The sequence below is a fragment of the Quercus suber genome, unplaced genomic scaffold (assembly GCF_002906115.3).
Source record: "Quercus suber isolate HL8 unplaced genomic scaffold, Cork oak 2.0 scaffold_919, whole genome shotgun sequence".
Classification (NCBI taxonomy): Eukaryota; Viridiplantae; Streptophyta; class Magnoliopsida; order Fagales; family Fagaceae; genus Quercus; species Quercus suber.
This window is the reverse complement of record NW_027070342.1, coordinates 136703-156393: the sequence shown is the minus strand read 5'-3', so window position 1 is coordinate 156393 and position 19691 is coordinate 136703. Positions and strand designations below refer to the sequence as shown.

General features: G+C 35.0%; 2 protein-coding genes across 2 annotated transcripts in view; both read right to left on the bottom strand.

Moving 5' to 3' along the window:
- LOC112007026 (ADP-ribosylation factor 2) overlaps positions 1-19691 on the bottom strand; it is an 84921-nt gene that overhangs the window by 49454 nt on the left and 15776 nt on the right. The gene's annotated exons all lie outside the window — the stretch shown is intronic.
- LOC112030369 (putative pentatricopeptide repeat-containing protein At1g12700, mitochondrial) lies at positions 4959-7986 on the bottom strand. Its single transcript, XM_065768296.1, has 2 exons — positions 5893-7986; positions 4959-5027 (listed from the first exon to the last, which is right to left on the bottom strand). The coding sequence occupies exon 1, from the start codon at positions 7691-7693 to the stop codon at positions 5915-5917; it is 1779 nt and encodes a 592-aa protein (XP_065624368.1). The 5' UTR covers positions 7694-7986; the 3' UTR covers positions 4959-5027; positions 5893-5914.

Sequence of the window (19691 nt, the reverse complement as noted above, 5' to 3'; positions counted from 1 at the left end):
ACATTCTCGAGACAATATCAAATGTAAAAAGCATAAACACCACATAACGACAAAATCCCCTTTGACAGAGATTGCAGCCCAAAAAAGTAAATGAAGATTTACGAATCTCCCAAGCTTGCAAGAACCAAATAGAAAATATTAATAAACCAGCCCATAACCATATTGAAGATTATCACTTACGTTGCATGCAGCAATAGAGCCTAACCTTGTTAGCAATATTGTTGGAAAGCCAGTCTAGTCCCTCATACAGCCCTTCCCTTGAAGTGGCACATCTGCTCTGGATATACTTGAAATAGAACCCAAAGTTATGGCCCCAATCAGTGGATACCAAATTTCCTATGCATAGGGTAAAACATGAGAGAGAGAGAGAGAGAGAGAGAGAGAGAGAGAGAGAGAGAGAGAGAGAGAGAGAGAGAGAGAGAGAGAGAGAGAGAGAGAGAGAGAGAGAGAGAGAGAGAGAGAGAGAGGGGGGTGTGTGTGTGTGTTGAGAGAGAGAGAGAGAGAGAGAGAAAGAGAAAGAGAGAGAGAGAGGGGTGTGTGTGTGTGTTAATATACCAGTGGCGTTGGTAGAAGGAATGAAGACCAAGCTTATTAGTTATTTCAGCAGCATTCATGGCATTTGGAAGATCCTGCTTGTTTGCAAATACAAGCAGCATAGCCTCCCTCAATTCATCCTAAGCATTCAACCAGCAATATTATTATGCGCAAGAAAATTTTAAACAAAACTCAGAGATGGCAAGTAAAATGAGTTGTTGGAGTAAGATGTACAGGGGTATATATGTTATTGGCATTATATCTCTAATTTGTGCACAAACCATGTACAATTGCACCATTGTCAGGACTCAGGGCTATATTATGCTCCAATCCAACCATTTATAGATACTTTACTAAACATTGAGAATCTTACAAAGTATATAATAATTATTGTCTTTAATAAACAGTGTGAGCCATTACTGGCTGTCAGTGTCACATTTTCAACAATGTGGGCCATCAATATCAGGTATTCACGTTTTCAAGCCCTTAAGAGACCAAAGTGATGCAGTTTTATCCATAGTTTTAAAAACCAAACTGAACCGAACCGGCCGGTTCGACTAGTCCGACCGAGAACCGGCCTCAAATCCGGTCCGGTTATGATAAAAAATCGAAAATAGTTGAAAACCCAGTAAACAGTAAAAACCGGCCGGTTCAACCTGAGAACCTAAAAAACCGGAGGTCGAGCCAGTTAATGACCGATTGGGGTTTTTTGTCTTTTCCGGCAAAACTATGTCATTTTGGTCCTCAAAATTAACACTAAAATCCTAAAAACTAACCCTAAGCCTAACGGATATACCCTCAGACTCTCTCATCTCACTCACGCCTCACTCAGCCTCAGCCTCACTCCCTCACTCACCTCAAGCTCTCAAATCTCAACTCTCTCATCAATCAAGCTCGCTCTGCCTCACTCACCTCAAGGCTTTCTGCGCTCTCTCTGCAGCTCTACCTCACGCACCTCTCTCTGCCTCACGCACACTCTCACTGCACTCTCTGAAGTTCACGATCAGTCAAGCTGAGGTTTTTTCTTTTTTTCTTTTTTCCTTTCGAAAACAGAGTGAGCTCGGCTTTGGGTTTCCTTCTTGGTTGGTCGACGACGAGCTTGAAAGCTTGATCTACGAGAGGGAACTTGTTCTTCTCGGCGTCTGGGTTTTGGTTGGTCGGAGACGAGCTTCAAGCACATTGTTGGTCTCGCCCTCGCCCTCGCCCTCTAGTAATGTTCTTTTCTTTTTCATTTTCTCAGTTTTTTTTTTTTTCCTGTAATTTGGAGAATTTCCTCTAGTAATGTTCTTTTCTTTTTCATTTTCTCAGTTTTTTTTTTTTTCCTGTAATTTGGAGAATTTGATTTGGTTGGTCAGGTTTAGCTTGGTGACACAAACTTACTGATGTGAACAGTTTAAGTGCAGTGTCATGTGATTTATGGCTTAAAAATGTTAGGCAAGAGCTCCAGAATGTGCTTGAAGTAGATGATCTGGCAATAGTACTCAATTCAAAGCATCAACCACGTTGCATCATTGATTATTTTTTGGTTTGTTAGTTATTTGTTAGTTTTAGTATATTAAAATTTATTAATTATTTATATAATTTAAATAAATAATAATTAAATTATTTATGACGTCATCGGTTCGACCATCGGTCGGACCAGGGTCCGACCATAAAACCGGTATTTAGCTACTTTTCCGGTTCTTTCACCGTACCGATTTTTAAAACCATGGTTTTATCCCATCTTAGCTCTATCTGTGTGATCACCTTTGGCAGCATTTACTTAAGCTTCCCATATAGATGCATAATGTTTTAAGAGCAAAACTTACAATACAATTTCTTCTGTTCCTTAGATACCTTAGGTTCACCACTCACCAATTAAAATCAATCATGTAATTACATTGACCAAGCAACACAAAAGCTGGTATCTTCTCCAGCAGACAAATAAATTTAACTACGTGGCCCATTAGCCAGCCACGTGAGTGAATTTAATTGGGGAACATAAGGTAAAACATCTAAAGAATTGTATCTAAGTTCTGTCCATGTTTCAAAAATGGCAAAAAGGTCTACCTGTTTACCAAAAACAAAAACTTTGCATAACAATGCACACAACGAAAAAGGCAACCTTCAAATTACGAATATGAATGTTGGACGTACTTGAGAACCACCAATGGGCTCAAGTACTAAAAGCAAGTGCTAGTATTACAAAATTGTTGTTGGTGCAGTATAATACATGCTCTCCTCATATTTGTGTTATACACCTCTAATTTAAGCTCAAAACCTCCTTCTTCCAATTTCCTGAGCAACCCAATAGTCATATCAGTCTTACCAATCTTACCAATCTTACACAAGCATTTAGTATCGTTCCACAAGTAAATGCATCAAGTTGACACCCTTTCTTCTCCATATCTTCTACCACTTTAACAGCTCCAGCAATGTTACCTTGAAGACAAAGACCCTTGACAAGGGTGTTGAGAGTAATAGAGTCTGGGTGATAACCAAGTTTCAAAATTATTGCTAAGACAGAGAACCCGAAATCTACTCGATTCAAATGGCAAAAGCAATTAATCAAAGTATTGAGAGTAGGACGACTGAGAGCAATTCCTAACGAACCCATTTGTTTAAATAGAGTAATGACAACCAGGTAATGCTTCATTCTTGCAATGGCACCTAACATGTGATTAAATTCCACAATGGAAGGCAAAGGAGAGAAAAAGCTCCAATCTTGAAATGACGCATATACCACCTTAGATTGTCCATCTAAGTCAAGGTCAGCCAAGTCGCCGTCGTCGTCACCCTATGCCGTCCATCAAAATTTCATGCCGTTGACTTCGCCACCCACAAAATCTCACGCCGTTGACTCCGCCACCCACAAAATTTCACATTGTTTGACTTCGCCTCCCACAAAATCTCACAAGTCACCTTCGCCACCCACAAAATCTTGTTTCTTATTCCTCTAATGTCCTCTCCTTACTTTAGTTACTGGACCTGGATATGGGACCATGGGTAGACAAAAGGTTGATTTGAATGGGTTTTGTTTTTGTTTGTTTGTATTTTTCTATAAGTGCAAGTGTGCAGCAGTTTCTTTATATATATATATATATATAATCTTTTTTATTTAATAGGTAAGGTGCAAAATTTTTTAAATTTGTATGTAGAGTTTTTTTTTTATAAAAAATAGTTTGTGTAATATTCCTAAAAAAAAAAATGTAATTATAAAAATTAGATTGACTTGCTTATAAATATATTTATATATTTGTGGGTAATATAATTAAAAATAAAAATATAATATTTTAAATAATAGGGGTATAAAAGTAAATTTATACCAACTATATTTTTCATCCTCTCATTTTTCTTTTCATCCAAACAAACAAGTTTTCCATCCCTCCACTTTTCCATCTCTCTAAACAAACACACACAATGGAAAACTAAATCTTTTCTATCCTCCCACTTTTCCATCCTCTCATTATTTTCTATCCTCCCATTTTTCCATCTTCCCAACCAAACAAACCCTTAGATACAGTCTAATATTTAGAATTCACCTTGTTTGTCCTTATGGACCAATATCCTTTTTCTTTTTCTTTTTTCTTTTTTGAGATAATTTTAATTTATGGTATCCACTCTTGATGATGATCATCAGACCAATACACTAATCGGTTTTAGGTGTAAGTGGGGATTGAACCCCAAATCTCTTATTTAATTATTAGAGACTTTACCAGTTGAGCTAATTAAAACCCACGTATATGAACCAATATCTTGTATAAACAATACCATTTAATCATATTTTATTTGATATTATATTACATGTAACACATGTTATTGAAACGAATCTCACTTCAAAATATTCACCTTGAGGTTTTGATCCTCAAACTCATTAAACCATTGTTCTTTTTAGTTAAATANTTTTTTTTTTTTTTTTTTGTTTTTGTAGTCAAAGGGACATGAATTTTTTTTTTTTTTTAAGTCAATATCTAAATATTTTAGAGGAGGAGAGACAAATATATATATATATAAGCAAATCTTAATTTTTTTATAATAGTTTTTTTTGCCCCCCTCTGCCCCAGTGTAGATTCGTCCCTGCTTGTATCCCATGCTATTCACATTAAAACTAAAAATTCAATGTTGAAAGGAGCTTTGAATATAAACAATAGAGTTTATGGTGGAGTGTAGTCCATCATGTTGGCCACAAAAATAATTAATTTTGCAATAGAAAATTAATAGAGTTGGTAAACTATATATATATATATATATATATAGTGACGTGGCCGATGATGTGGCTCAATAATTGCTACGCTTCAGCTTTTAGATATATATATATATATATATAGATAAGTGTCACCTGCAAAATTCTAAGCAACAAAAAAATTTGTAATATCCAACTACCTATAACTACAAACAAGCAACACTTTATATAATAAAACAATGTTAACAATATAGCAAAAGAATACCAATAATAGGAAGGGTGGTCACAATCTCTCCCAACTTCAGCTGGTACAAAATGGTATTCTTGCCCGCTGCATGAAGACCCACCATTAGAATATGTATCTCCTTGGCAAAAGGCCAGCTGAAAAGCTTGGTGAAAGAAAACCCCATCTTTTATATCAAGCTAAATTCCCAAAATCACAAGTCAATAGACCAAATCAACCTAACAAGAAAACACTCATACATTCACATCACCTAGTTCCTAATAGTACACACAATATTCAAAACCATTAATATTGGAATTGGACCAGAAGGTGGAGATACTATAAATATCTCATTATAATGATTTTGCAGTAACTTACAACACGAATTTTATAAACGTTGTTGTATATTTCACAAGACCTATGGGATTATCTATCTTATACTTGACCAAACATGACATCACTAAGTTAACATTGTGTATTTCAAAAAGATTGGTTTTCTTTAAGCATAACATCACTAACTAAAACTAAGAAACCTAACCCAAGTTAGCCTAGGAATTCACAATCTACATACCACAAAATGAAATTACAAAAGCTCCAAAAGAATCAGCTCTCTATGTCCATGAAATGTAATTAATCACTAACAAATGAACTATTCTTCAGCTATATGATCACAAGTTGGGAGTTTCCAATTCATTTTATTTACTTTAAATTGTAAATGCCAAAATGATTAAACCATGAAGTTAATTTTGTATTGACAATATTAGCATTAATTTAAATCAGAAAAAATTTTGAAACAACTATCCAGTAAAATAGGTTCCAACTTCAAAGCAACAACATGAATGCACAATGAAATCGTAACAAAAGATAGAACAAGTACAAACAACCATGCATACATAAATTAAATAGAAAAATCATGAAAAGAAACATCACTTCACAAAAAGTAAATAACCACTTCCAACAAATATACATACACCTTATAGATTGACTGGCAAAGTCTAAATAAGTAATTCTTGAAGTGCTTTATCTGCTGGATTTGCAGATAGCAAGTCAACCAACATGGATGCAGTGGTTGCATTTGCTGAAAAACCCTTGTCAACCATTATCTTAATAAGTTCCACAGCCTTTGTTGTCTCATTCTGTTGCAGCAACCCTTGGATGATTGTGTTATATGTTCGATCATCAGGAGATAAATGGTTCCCATCCATTTTCTCTAGCAGCTCACTTGCTTCATCAATTAGCCCCTCTTTGCAAAACCCTTTGATCATTATAGTGTAAGTCCGAACATCAGGTTGCAATCCTTTCGCAAGAAGACTACTAAAGATTCCTCTTGCAGTTGTAAGTTCCCCAGCATTGCACATACTATCAATCAAGATGTTGTAAAACACAATATTGTGGTCCAACTTTTTGTCTTCCATCTCTTGAAACAATGCCATCGCGTCCCCAATTTTTTTGTTCTTACAAAGGCCATCCAACAAGATCACATAGGTTTGGGGATTTGGAAGTTGGCCACATGCCTGCATCTTATGTAATAGGTTTAGTGCAGCCTGGGGTCTCTCCGCTCGACAAAACCCACCTATAAGAGTGTTATAAGTCACAACGCTAGGAGCTACTCCCTTGTTGGACATTTCAACGAAGAGACTCCTTGCTTCATCAATTCTTTTATTTTTGCAATATCCATGGATTAATATGTTATAGCTAATCACATCAGGTGAACAACCCCTCTCATCCATCATATTAAATATTTTGACTGCATCATCCATTTTGCTTTGCAAACAGTAACCATCAATTAGAGAATTGTAAGTGATTGTGTTAGGCATGATTCCTTTTTCAATCATCACATCAAAAACTTCTTTTGCCTCTATCAACATCCCCTCTTTGCAATATGTGTCCACCAATATAGTGAAGGTCCTCACACTTGGCATGATCTTCCTCTGTGTCATCTCATTCAACAAAGTAATAGCCTCTCTCCACCGGCTGAAATTGCATAGGCCTTGAATTAAGGAATTGTAAGTGACAACATCCGGCTGAATGCCTTTACTCATCATTTCAGATAAAAGGTTCAAAGCCTCAGTTACCAATCTATCCTTACATAAACTATCAATGATTGTGTTATACGCTGACAGATGAAGCTCAAAATTCCCTTCTTCCATCTTCCTAAGCAATCCAATAGCCATATCAGTCTTACCAAGCTTACACAAAGCATTTAGTATCGTTCCACAAGTAAATGCATCAGGTTGATACCCGTTCTTCTCCATATCTTCTACCAACCTCACAGCTCCAGCAATGTTACCTTGAAGACAGAGCCCCTTGACAAGGGTGTTTAGAGTAAAAGAGTCTGGGTGATAACCTAGTTTCAAAATTGTTGCTAAGACAGAGAACCCAAACTCTACTCGGTTCAAATGGCCGAAGCAATTAATCAAAGTATTGAGAGTAGGAAGACTGGGAGCAATTCCTGATGAGCCCATTTGTTTAAATAGAGTAATGACTAATGGGTAATGCTTCATTCTTGTAATGGCACCCAAAATGCGATTAAAGTCAACAGTGTAAGGCAAGGGGCGCATGTGAAGCATTTTATCAAACATGTCTAAGGCATCATCAACATTCCTAAAGCTTCTAGATTTGCACTGATCTCTAACAGATTTCAAGAATTGATTTTGATTCTGATTGTGATTATGATTTGGATTTTTTTTGGCACTAGCAATACTAGCAGCAGTAAGAGTAGAATAACAATAAGAACGAAAAGAAGAGTGGGAAGTACGAAGCAGCGTACCCATTTTCCTGAAGATCCAGCAGACAATTCGGCAGCCGAAATCAGAACGAAACGATAGAGTTTGAGAATTGAGAAAGCGAGAGAGAGAGAGAGAGAGAGAGAATCGGTTTTGAGGGCAGTTCAGTTGAACTAAGCTACTGATCAGTTATCTGATGGTGAGACCGTGAGAGAGCATAAAAAATCAGGGGAATGAGGCGGCTGAAATGTACACACTTCACCAGATCGTTCTTCTTCTTTTTTCCTGTTTAGAACAACGATTTTACTATTTAGTCCTCGTCCCCATAAACTTAAAGGAATCGGTTGTTGGGAACATTAATTGGGTTTCGGTGGGGTAGTTTTGGAATTTTGTGAACCTTTTTAATGAGCCTGTACCAATTACAGAAAAAGAGTGGTTTTTGGTTGCTAGGACTACAAAAATGTAATGGTTTTTATGCATCGGCGACTATTAATTAATGATCCACTATTGCATAAGTGTAATTAATTATTATTTGAACCTGTTGAGATTATGGGGTCGTCAGTTCTAAATTCATGTAGAATTCATAAAAATCACAGTCAGGGATTCAAGCAGGGTTCCATCATTTTAGAGATGGTTTTTTCTCTTGTGGGGACTATTGGTGACCTTTATAAACTCCAAACGGGCAAAATTTGCTGAACAACATATTTTTGAAAAAATATTAGCAAAATAGCATGCGGATGAAACAATTTAGTAGAGGACCAAGGAGGGACCATCTTTAAGGATTTTGCAGTTCCTTTGAACTTTTTGGCATAATTTATTCCTTGCATCCTTAGGTTATTTTATCTCCATGTCAAGGTGTTTCTAACTTGCTGAATTTACATTTTTCTTGATTAATTTCGACATCCAATGTTATTGAAGGAGGTCAAGATGAATTTTTGTTAAAGGTTCTGCCTTTTGGATATGAATTTTTGTTAAAGGTTCCTATTCAGTAAACCATACCCCAAAAAACTCACAAATCACTAATGGTGATATGGATAGTGGACCCATAACCCACTAATGGTGATATATGACTTATGCCTAGACGGAAGGTCTTAGAAATTTTCTTATCCCAAATTCCATCAATAGCTGTATCATATAACTCATTCAAGCTATAAGTGCCATTTCAAATACAATCTCTGTTCAAGGCAAAACAAGAGTTAGTACATTACTAGTCACTGGGCACTAAGTTTGGATGCCAATGATTCCTTCCAATACATGCAAGTAAAACAACGGGGTTGGAAAATATTTAATTGGAACTTGAGTCTATCAAACTCAAGTTCCATTAAAATGTAACTCGAGCTTTCTAGACTCGAGTTCCAAGCGGGTGCAAATTATTCACAAGGAATTCGAGTTTCCTAGACTTGAGTTCCACGTGTCTTTTTTTTTTTTTTTTAAATCCACATCAGACGACTACCCAAGAGGAAATTGAGTTTGGGAAACTTGATTTTGGGTTAGAACTCAAGCTTAGCAAGCTCGAATTCCAAAAATAGTCCAACTTACCAAATTGTTTCATCCGCATGCTATTTTGCTAATGTTTTTCCAAAAAGATGTTGTTCAGCAAATTTTGCCACTCCAAATGGGTGAATGTCCATTTGGTTCCTCACAGCCATACCCACGATGATGTTGGCTGGTTGAAGACAGTTGATTAGTACTACGTTGGCCCCTACATTTCCATCCAACTCTCTCTCTCTCTCTCTCTCTCTCTCTCTGTTATGAATTTGATTGAAGATGAAACTTAACATGTTGTTTTTGGCTGTTTAGGGGGCTTGTGTGCAAAATGTATTGGATTCTCTAGTGCCTGCACTATTGGCTGACCAGAATCGAAAGTTTATCTATGTTGAACAGGCAAGTTGTTTGGTCCAATTGATATTTCTCATTTTAAAAGTATAATATATTATTGTACTGAGTTTGGTAGACGAAGAAATATTGGAAAAGAGAAAGAAACTAAACTTTTAACTTTTACTGGTTTAATTGATGAAAATTGAAAATCCTCACACTAAGTAATTATGTTGGTTTTTTTTACTTATTTGATGCATAATCTAAGATTTAAAATTGCTATTTCTCTTTCTACATTGTCCTTGTAAACAAACAAAGCATCACGGCTTGGTTGGTGGAGAGACTGTGAAAAATGCATGGGACTGTGCTGGACTTGCACATAGGATTAGGAATAGGAGAATTGGAATCTGGGGCAGTGAAAGTTAAAACAAAAACAAAAAACAATTTTTATTGTCTTTGAATTATGCCCCATCTCAGTCTCACTAATGCCCTCTCTGTTGTTCTTGCAATTAAACTGTAATATTGCAGTTCATTGAATCACAATGTCTTGAAATTTCATGCCCTCTTTGCTGTTATTATTCATCCCAATTTTTCTTTTCTCTTTTTTTCTTTTTTTCTTTTTTTTGGGTGCAGAATTGTACATTGCTCCAAAAAATTGTATAGGAAGGTCATTTATCATCCCGCATGATTTAGCAAATATTGTGTTGAATATGTTGTAATTGTCTATTTTACATATGGTGGGCATGAATTTTGTCCTGATATTGTATCTCAAATAGCAAATAAATAAATAAAAACATTGCAATTTAATATTCTATACACCTTCAAAACCTTTCAAAGTAGATACAAATGGCAGGGGAATTTACTTATGTAAATGATGATTTTGTGTGATTTTAGATCATTTAAAAATTAGTTATAATAATTAATATACTTGCTTGGAAAAGCTAAACCATAGCATTTATTACTACTGAGCTCTTGTTGCGCCACTTCATCGCTACGACATTGACAACATAATTATTATTTTTCTTATTTATTCTTTATTCCTTTTTAAAAAAAATTGTAATTAGATTATTAACTTTAGACATTCATTTTGAGCGTTTTAATATTACATATAATTTTCTCTTTACATATTCATCTACTTTAATTTAGAAATTATTTTTTATTCTTTTTATATATATATATAAATAGATTATTGACTTTATACATTCATCTTAGGTGGTTTTAACATTACATATAATTTTGCCTTTACATATTCATCTACTTTAATTTAGATGTTTATATTTAAATTGAATGTTCAAAATGTGTATAAAACATCTATGAACGTTTAGACCCCTAAATTACAAATTACCAATTCAAGCTTATTATCAAACGATATACGTGCAGAATATGAAAATAAGCTAAAACAGAATTGATAGAACAATCTAAACCAAATAAAATCACAACCACAGCAGAAATTAAACGGCAAAGATTAAGAGAAGAGAGATATAAACACAAAGATAACATAGTGATGTGTTATCGAAGAGAAAACCGAAGTCCTTAACACAAAACCTCTCCACCGCCCTCCAAGTGGTCAATAATTCACTAAAGAATGAAGTTAGGATACATGAACAACAGAAGACCCTCCAAGCCTAATCTACGTACCCAGTGTCTCTGAGCCCTCCAAGTTTCTTGCTCCAACGAGGTTACAATGAACCTTTGTCTTCTTTAGCTTACCAGATCCCGCTATAGCCCATAACATCAACCAATATTAATTGGTCCCTTCCTAACTGCTTCCCAAGCACAAAATAGCCTTCTCACAGATATAGGTATGGTGATAAAAGGATTTGGCTAACGTACCTATCAAGGATGTAACAATGAAAAGGGTGAGAGTAGAGGAATTTTGGAGAATCAAAGGATAAAGATTGTGGATGAGTTAATCTTATTTTTCTCTAGAGTTTCTCTCTCAAAATTCTCTCTAGAAGCTCTCTACATTTCATGAGTATAAGGGGTATTTATACTGGTATGTGTTTGGAATGCGAAAAGTCAATTTTTTCCAAACAGAGTGGTCTGGCGACTTGGCCTCTCAACTTGACTGAGTCGCGAGTTTAAGTCGCGAACTAACAGAATGGCCAAACTGAAAGTTTTGTCCTGTAGTGCTCCAGCTAGCGTGACTCTTCAGCTTCTCTGCATGCTTCACACGTGTGCCTCCTTTGGCGACTTGCAAGCCACGAGCCAACCGCGAGATCCAGTCGTGAGGCCCTGCTGAGTTGCACACTTTTGAGCTTTTCTTCACACTCTCTCACACACTACCCTTACATGATTCCCACCTAAATACAAGGTTTCTAAATGCTAAATTACAAGCAAATTGGTACGGAATAAAGCCAACAAAATGGTTGATAAAATTCAACCTTACATAAATAATGAAATTTTTGTAATTAAAAAAGCAAAAGCAAAAACAATGTCTATACATATTCATACCAAATATAATAATGGAAGTTTTGTAATAAATTTTTAAAAACTCTTTATGCACTACATCTTTAGCATATTTTCTTTTTTATTTTTTTATTTTTGGCAATTCTTACTTAGCTCAACTTTTCATCTTCTTCAGCCATTGTCTTATTAGTTCAGTCTTTCATTCCCTCCAATAATTATTTTTATTTTTTCATTTTCATTTGATTCCTTTTATATTAAAAATTTTTTTTCCTTCATATCTTCTTAAATTCTATAGTTTCATTTTGTTCAACCTGTCATCTACTTCCACCCTACCTCTTCGATCATAATTTTCATATAAATTTCTACTTACTCATTTCCACCTCTCTCCTCTATTCCTTCTAAGTTGTTCATGATAAAAAGGTTAATAGTCTCTCTCTTTCTCCAATTTTGCTTCTCTTTTGGTGAATTTTTTTTTTTAATTGTTTCAATCACTTTTTTTTTTCTACTAATGGTTCTTTTTGTTATTGTGTCACATCATATTTGTTTATCTTTTTTGTAGATTTATATTGACTTTTTTTGCATATTTAGGTAGTTTAGTATTCCAATTTCCAATTACAAGTAATTTTTTTTTTCTTTATTGATATGATTTGGGTTAATAATTAGTTGTTTTGCAAGTTAAAATTTGATTTTCTATAGTTATCAATTTAGATGTTAAACTATGAGACTTTACTCTTTTTTTTTTTGTTTTTTTAAATTTTTTTTTTTTATATCCTTTTTTTTTTTTTTTTTAATTTTTTTTTTATATCCTTTGAGGTGGATAAAGTACTTTTAATAGTTGTATTAGAAGTACTCTATAATGTCATTTATTATTAAAAAAACAAAAGTTAGTCAAACGAAAATAATTGAATGGGTGACATACTTTAGCTTTTGCAATTGTATTTTAATTATTATTATTATTTTATAACAATGCATATAGAGAAATTTAATTCTTAGATTTTGCTAATAATTATTTATTTGATAATATGTTTTGGGTGGAGGAAATTGCAATTTCTACAATGAAAATGACCTTAATAGATTATCAACAACAAATTGTTTTCCTAATTGGTCCATCTAATCATTGTTAAGTTTTATTAGTTTTTTAGTTATGTATTTTGGTGTTTTGCATTGTAGGGTAGAAAAAATAAGGTTTGAGAAAATTTGTTTAAAATAAAAGAATAATTACTAAATTTTATATTCTTTTTAATGATTCACAAAATGTTATAAATAAATTTTATTAAAAAATGAATATTTTCATTAACTTACCTTTTGAATTTTTGAGTAAAAACTAATTATTTTCATTTGGTACAACAAATTTTATATTTATGATTTATGACTGTTCTTATAATAAATAAAAATATGATTTTCAAATTTATATTTATGATTTATGATTGTTTCTATATTACATTTATGATTTTTCCTATAATAAATAAAAATATGATAATGAAATATATTATTCTCTATTAAATTAGTCCAAATTGTAAAATATAAATTTAATGAGACCACCCTAATCACGCGCAATGCACAGGTTTGCGGCTAATTTTGTTAATAACAAAAGCTTGGTATGTAATGAGCCTGAAAGTTCTATAGTCACTTGTTACTTGAAATTTATGCTTACATTTTCTATCTCCATGAATTTTTTTCAAATTTTTGTTTTCTTAACTAAGATCAAAAGTGAAATTAATGTTTTTCTTGTTGCTACATTTTATAATAAGTTCATTTTGCTTACCCCTTCTGCCCTCCCCATCCCCAAAAGAAAATATATGCAAAAAAAAAAGAAAGAAAGAAAGCAGGAAAATGAATGATTCTGTAGCTAATGCACTTAGTCATAACCTTTGAAGGTTGAGGAATCAGTTGAACAAGCTTACAGTTATTACTCTGGATATAATGGAAGTGACAAATCTTTAGGTACACTTAAGTTCATCTTGTGTTACATATCTCTCTCAACCTCTCTTTTATTTATGTTCTGAAATTGCATGACTTAAAAGTTGAAAGAGTTGTTGAATTATCCTTTCCGAGTTATTTTTCAGATTTCTGGGGCATATGTCTTTCATCCAAATGGCAAATTTCCCATGAAGCATGAAGAACAAGTGTGTGATGCCTTTTGATATTTATTCTCCATGGAGAACTACTAATCATGGTAATCTCAATTTAAAGTTGTTTAAAGTTTCAGGTTTCTTTGACTGTTCTGCGTGGACTAGTAATAGAGGAAGTACATCAACAAATCAATATGTGGATATATCAGGTGCCTTGCTTGTCTATGCATTATGTTTTTCCTCATAAACCTTTTTCTTTTGTTTCAGCACTGTGAACGTTATTATTGCATGCTGAAGATAATGCAAATATATATATTGTTTAATAACAATGAGCAGTCACTTCTAAATTTCAACAAAAGCATTTGGATTAAAAGTTAAATTTCTTGTACATATGCACAGTTTCAGAGATTAGGAAAGAAATGCTAATTTGCGTGCAACTAGCTATGAGTGCTTTTGTAACTTTCAGGGAATTTGCTGTCGTAGTTATATGTGTTCAAAAGCTTACATATACGTGTTTTCTGTTTCTCTTGATTTCGATTGAGTGTGCTTCATATGATTCATACCCATTAAAGAAAAATCTTTCTTCAAAAGCTTTTAGCAAATACACTATCACATAAGTGTGTCATGTTTGTATTTGGTTTGAAGCCATGAAATGTGACAGTAATATGAAAACATAAAGCAAAAATTTGTTATCATTGTCATGTACACCTCTATGTTCTAGCTCTGATTGCCCTTATGCACGATGTGGTTGGGCTATAACTTAAAAAATTGATTGCAACTTTGACAATTAATGAAGCATCTTGAAGTAGGATCATTCATTATCTCTTTTCTAATATCATTGTTAGAATAAATGCTAGCACGCAATATTTTTAATATTCATTGTTAGAATAAATGCTAGCATGCAATGTCTTTAATATTTACTACTTTAAAAATATTCTGTTTCCTGTTGCTAGTAATGTTATGTAAAAATATGTTTGCAGACTGCAAGACTTCACAAGGGGAAGAGCATGCTGAAGCAAATAGCTCATTTTGCGTGTTTATTGGTGCTGTTGGATGTTAATGTTCAGCTCTGCATCTTACACTATTTTTAATTTTTGATAATTTAATATTTACAATAGTAATGGAGGGGGATTCTAACCATAATTCTTCTCATAAGGAAGAGAGAAAATTCCATTGAATTACAAAACTCTTTGACTAATCTTATTTTAAATTTCATTCAACTAATTATGACAAGACACCATAGATATTTATCTCAATAATATTTGTTATTTATAAAATTCAAGTCTGCACCTATTCAAAGTTTAATAGTTCGTTTATTAGTTTTTTACTAAAAAGTTTTTATTTATTTGCTTAAAGTAAACAAAACAAAAAATTTATAATGTATCATCATACTTTAATATATATATATATATATATATATATATATATATATATATTATATATTTTTTAATTTGATAGTGGGGAGGAAGATTTGAACCTTGACATTTTAATTGGAAATATCAAAATGTTCCAATTGATTTAATAAAAGCGAAAATGCACTTTTCGTCCCTACATTTTGAGTCAATTTCTATTTTGGTCCAATTTTGATTTCTTTGCAAATTTCATCCCCAAAATTTAAAAATCGTTTTTAAAATTGTCCTTCCCGTCAACCAACAGATGGAACCCTCCTACATGGCAAACGGATATCCACGTGTCAAGCCCACCTATTAAAATAATAACATGTAAACCTACGTGGCAAGCCCACTCACCCTAAAATGCAAATGCCCTTCACGTGAAGGACTTTTCAGCTTCCATATCAGCTTCCCACGCTCCCAGCCCTCCCAGACCTCCCACCTGACCCCAGCTCTCCAACTACCTCAGTCATCACACATTAAAATCCCCAAATTTCACTGAAAACCCTAAAATCCTCTCGTCGTCTTCCTCAGCCCGATCCCTGAAATCTCTGAATCAAACCCAGTACGACACAAACAAACTGAGGGAAGCTTGAGGAGGAAGAAGAATGGAAGCTAGCTCTGCATGTGCCTCTGCATCATGGGAAGGAAGCTTGAGGAGGAGAGCACCATGCATGTGCTATTGCCCCTCCCCTCAGAAGCCCGTGCTAGTGGTTTCCTGGATAGATAACAATCCAGGGAGAAGGTTCTATGGGTATCCCAATTACTGGGTAAGTGAAGTGCTAGTGTTTTTTGTTCATTTTGTTCACTTGGGTTTGTACATTTGGGTTTGTTGTTTGTTCATTTTGTTTTGAATTTGGGTTTAATTTCAGATTGGTAAGAAGTGCAAGTTCTTCCAATGGGTTGATGATGAGATTTGAGAGCGTGGGAAGGTGCTTATCCCAGAGATGAGGCAGAGAATTCTCAGACTCCAAGCCAAGGTTTCAACATGCAAGAAGAGAGAGAAGTGGCTGACAGTGTGTTTGATATTGGCACTGCTGCTGTGTGGGATATATCTTTGGTGGGTTAGATGGGTGGGGTAGCATGTTTTGGACAATGTGGGTGTAGGCAGGGTTAGGACAAGGTTAGGAAAATGTGTTGTAGATGATGATGTCGTTATCCTCTGTATCCGTTGATTTTAGTATGAATGAAAATGGAAGGACAGAGTTCATTTTGTTAATTTGGTCTGTAATGTGGTGTAGATGATGATGTTGTTATCCTATGTATCCCATTGATTTCAGGATGAATGAAATATGGAATGACATAGTTCATTTTGTTAATTTGGTCTGTAATGTGGTGTAGATGATGATGTGTTAATTATCTTACTTGATTGCAATTAGATTACATTTTACCAAATCTGTAATATTGGTAAGCTAACCATTGTAAATTTACCAAACTTGCAAAATTGATATACTCAAGTTTACCAATTATGTTTGTGTATTGCAATTATGTGCTGCAATTAGTTTCCCAAGTTTACCTAGTTTACACCAGTTTACCAATTTTGCAATACACTAGTTATGTTTAAACAATCTACAATGCACAACACAACAGGTTTACCAAACATGCAAATACTGCACATACACAATTCTGCATATACTGCAATTCACAAACTTCACAAACCTGCAAATTCTAAAATACACAATTCTAACAATACTCAATTCTGCATGTACCAATTCACAATTCTGCAAATTCTGCAAATTCTGTAATTCACAATTAACATATACTGCAACTCACAATTCTGCAATACACAATTCTGCATGTACTAATTCACAATTCTGCAAATTCTGCAATTTACAATTAACATATACTGGAGCTCACAATTCTACAATACACAAATACTGCAATTCACAATTCACAAATATGCAATACACAAATTTGCATCACACAATTTTGCAAATTCACAGATTTGCATTAATAAGTCATTCATAAATATGCAATACCAACATAGGCCAATTACACATGTTTGCCATAATTCAAGCAGTGACTTTAAACCTGAGTAAACCAAAAAGTAGGCCATGTCTACCATGTTTCAAGCAGTGAATTTAAACCAAAGTAAACCCAAATATAGGCAATGTCTGCCAATTACAAAAAATAGGCAATGTTTGCCAATTACGAAAAAATAGGCCTTGTCCACTAGTCTATCCCCTTGGACCATGCACAGATGCCTGGCTGTGTGCCTCCTTGTACCTTGATGCATTTCTTAAGGTAGTCAGAGTTTCATTTGTCATAGTCCCCCTCATTCTCTTCCTTGGATTGGTGCTGGTTAGATTGCTTGGATTGGTGCTGGTTAGAAATTCATTTGATGGCTACTGGTTTAACTACCTTGTGCCTTGCCGGCTGCTTTTAGGTTACAACTTTGATGGCCTATTGCCTTGTTGGTTGGTCCTGGGTTGCTGGCTTGATGGCATACTTGTAGCATTTGGTTGCTCTTGAGTTGCTCTTTGGCCATTGCCATTTGTCTTCAAGCAGTAGCAAATACAACTAAGTTAGAAACAGGTCTTTTTAATTTCAAAACATGCAGAATTAAAAAACACTAGTCTTACCCGCATTGGTCTATGTCTCTTTTGATTTTGGGCACCAGGCAGTGAAGAATTATCTCCAACCTCACCCTTACAGCTTCTGTTGTTGTGGCCTATCTTCCCACAGGACTTGCACCTCTTGGTAATACCCAAGCCCTTGCAGTGACCCCTCCTTAGTTCATTGGGTTCTAAGATTCTCTTATTCTTGGGCCTGCTTGGTAGCCTTCTCTTTATGGGAGGCTGCACAGGGGGGAGACCAGTTGAGGTCCACATATTGGCACCATTGAGTGGATCAATGGTGTGCTCATAACATGCTTTGTTTGTGCTGGTGTGGTAGCAGGCAGTAGTGTATTTCCCAGCTTGCTCTCTATTGAAGAATATGCATGAAACTGCATGGCAGCATGGGATACTAGTGATATCTCATTTCCTACAGCTGCACACCCCCTTAGCCAGGTCTACAATGAAGCTATGCAGTCCATTCTTCACCTTGAATTTGGTGTCAGAAGCCCAACAGGCTAACCACCTACCACTGCCCACCTTCTCCCTATGTAGCCTTTTACAAATTTTAGGGCAGAGCTCAGATTCCACCCTTATAATACTGTTTCTGTTTTGTTGGACTCTGCTCATTAGGTATAACCTTGTGTCCTCAAGCTGCAAACAAAACTATGCAAATTCCACAAGTTAGTGCATGCAACAAGGTATACAGCTAACCAAACTATGCAAATTCCACCTACCAAAATCCAAAAATATACATACCATGCTAATGATGGGTTTCCCCCTGAATTTCAGTATCCTGCTATTGAAACTCTCACACATGTTGTTGATGACAGTGTCACTCAATGCATCAGTTCTGAACATGTGTCTAGCCTATACTGTTGTGGTATGTCCTTTCAACCAATTATATGCACCCTCATCAATGTCCTTCATCTCATTCATTATCCTTTCAAATTCATGTGCATATGTGGCTTTAGCTGCTTTCCAAAACAACTCCCTAATAATTATGCCAGGATGCTGCTTCCTCAGATTGTTGTACAAGTGTCTACAACAAATTATGTGCTCATACTATGGCCATTTGTCTGCTAATGACTGCACCAACCCCTGCCAAGAAAATCAACAATGTTTAGCATATATACATATTTCACTACTTGTTCAATGTAGTTAAGTTAAAAAATGAGTATGTTCTATAATGATACCTTTTGCTGGTCTGATATGAATGTCCACCTCTTCTCATCACCAATGTCTGCTAGTAGCAAATTTATAAACCAAATCCATGAGTCCTTGGTTTCTGCTTCCACCACTGCAACTGCTAGAAGGAAATATTCTTCCTTGGGGTCTCTGGCAATTGCAACCATCAGTTGGCCCCCTATCTTGGTCTTTAGGTGACAAGCATCCAACCCAATTATTAGCCTATAACCTACCCTGAACCCCTGCTTACACCCAGACCAGCATATGTAAAGTCTCTCAAAATAAGGTAGACTAGCCTGTAAGTCCATCTCAGCTGCTAACTCACCTTCATTGAATGTGTGTGTCTTCATTACAACTGTACTGCCAGGGCTTGACCTCCTCAGTTCTGCACAACAATCCCACAATTGATTGTACTGCTCTACATAAGACCCATCAACAAACTCCTGGGCCTTTTCCCTAGCCCTGCTGGCTTTTCCTGCACTAATATTTACAACATATTTCTCATGCACAACCTCTTGAATGTCCCTTAGTTTAATATCAGGTTGTCTCCTTACCTTCTTCATCAACTTCTTTGCAATGAAGTTGGCAGAACACCAAGGGTTTTTGTGGCTCCTAG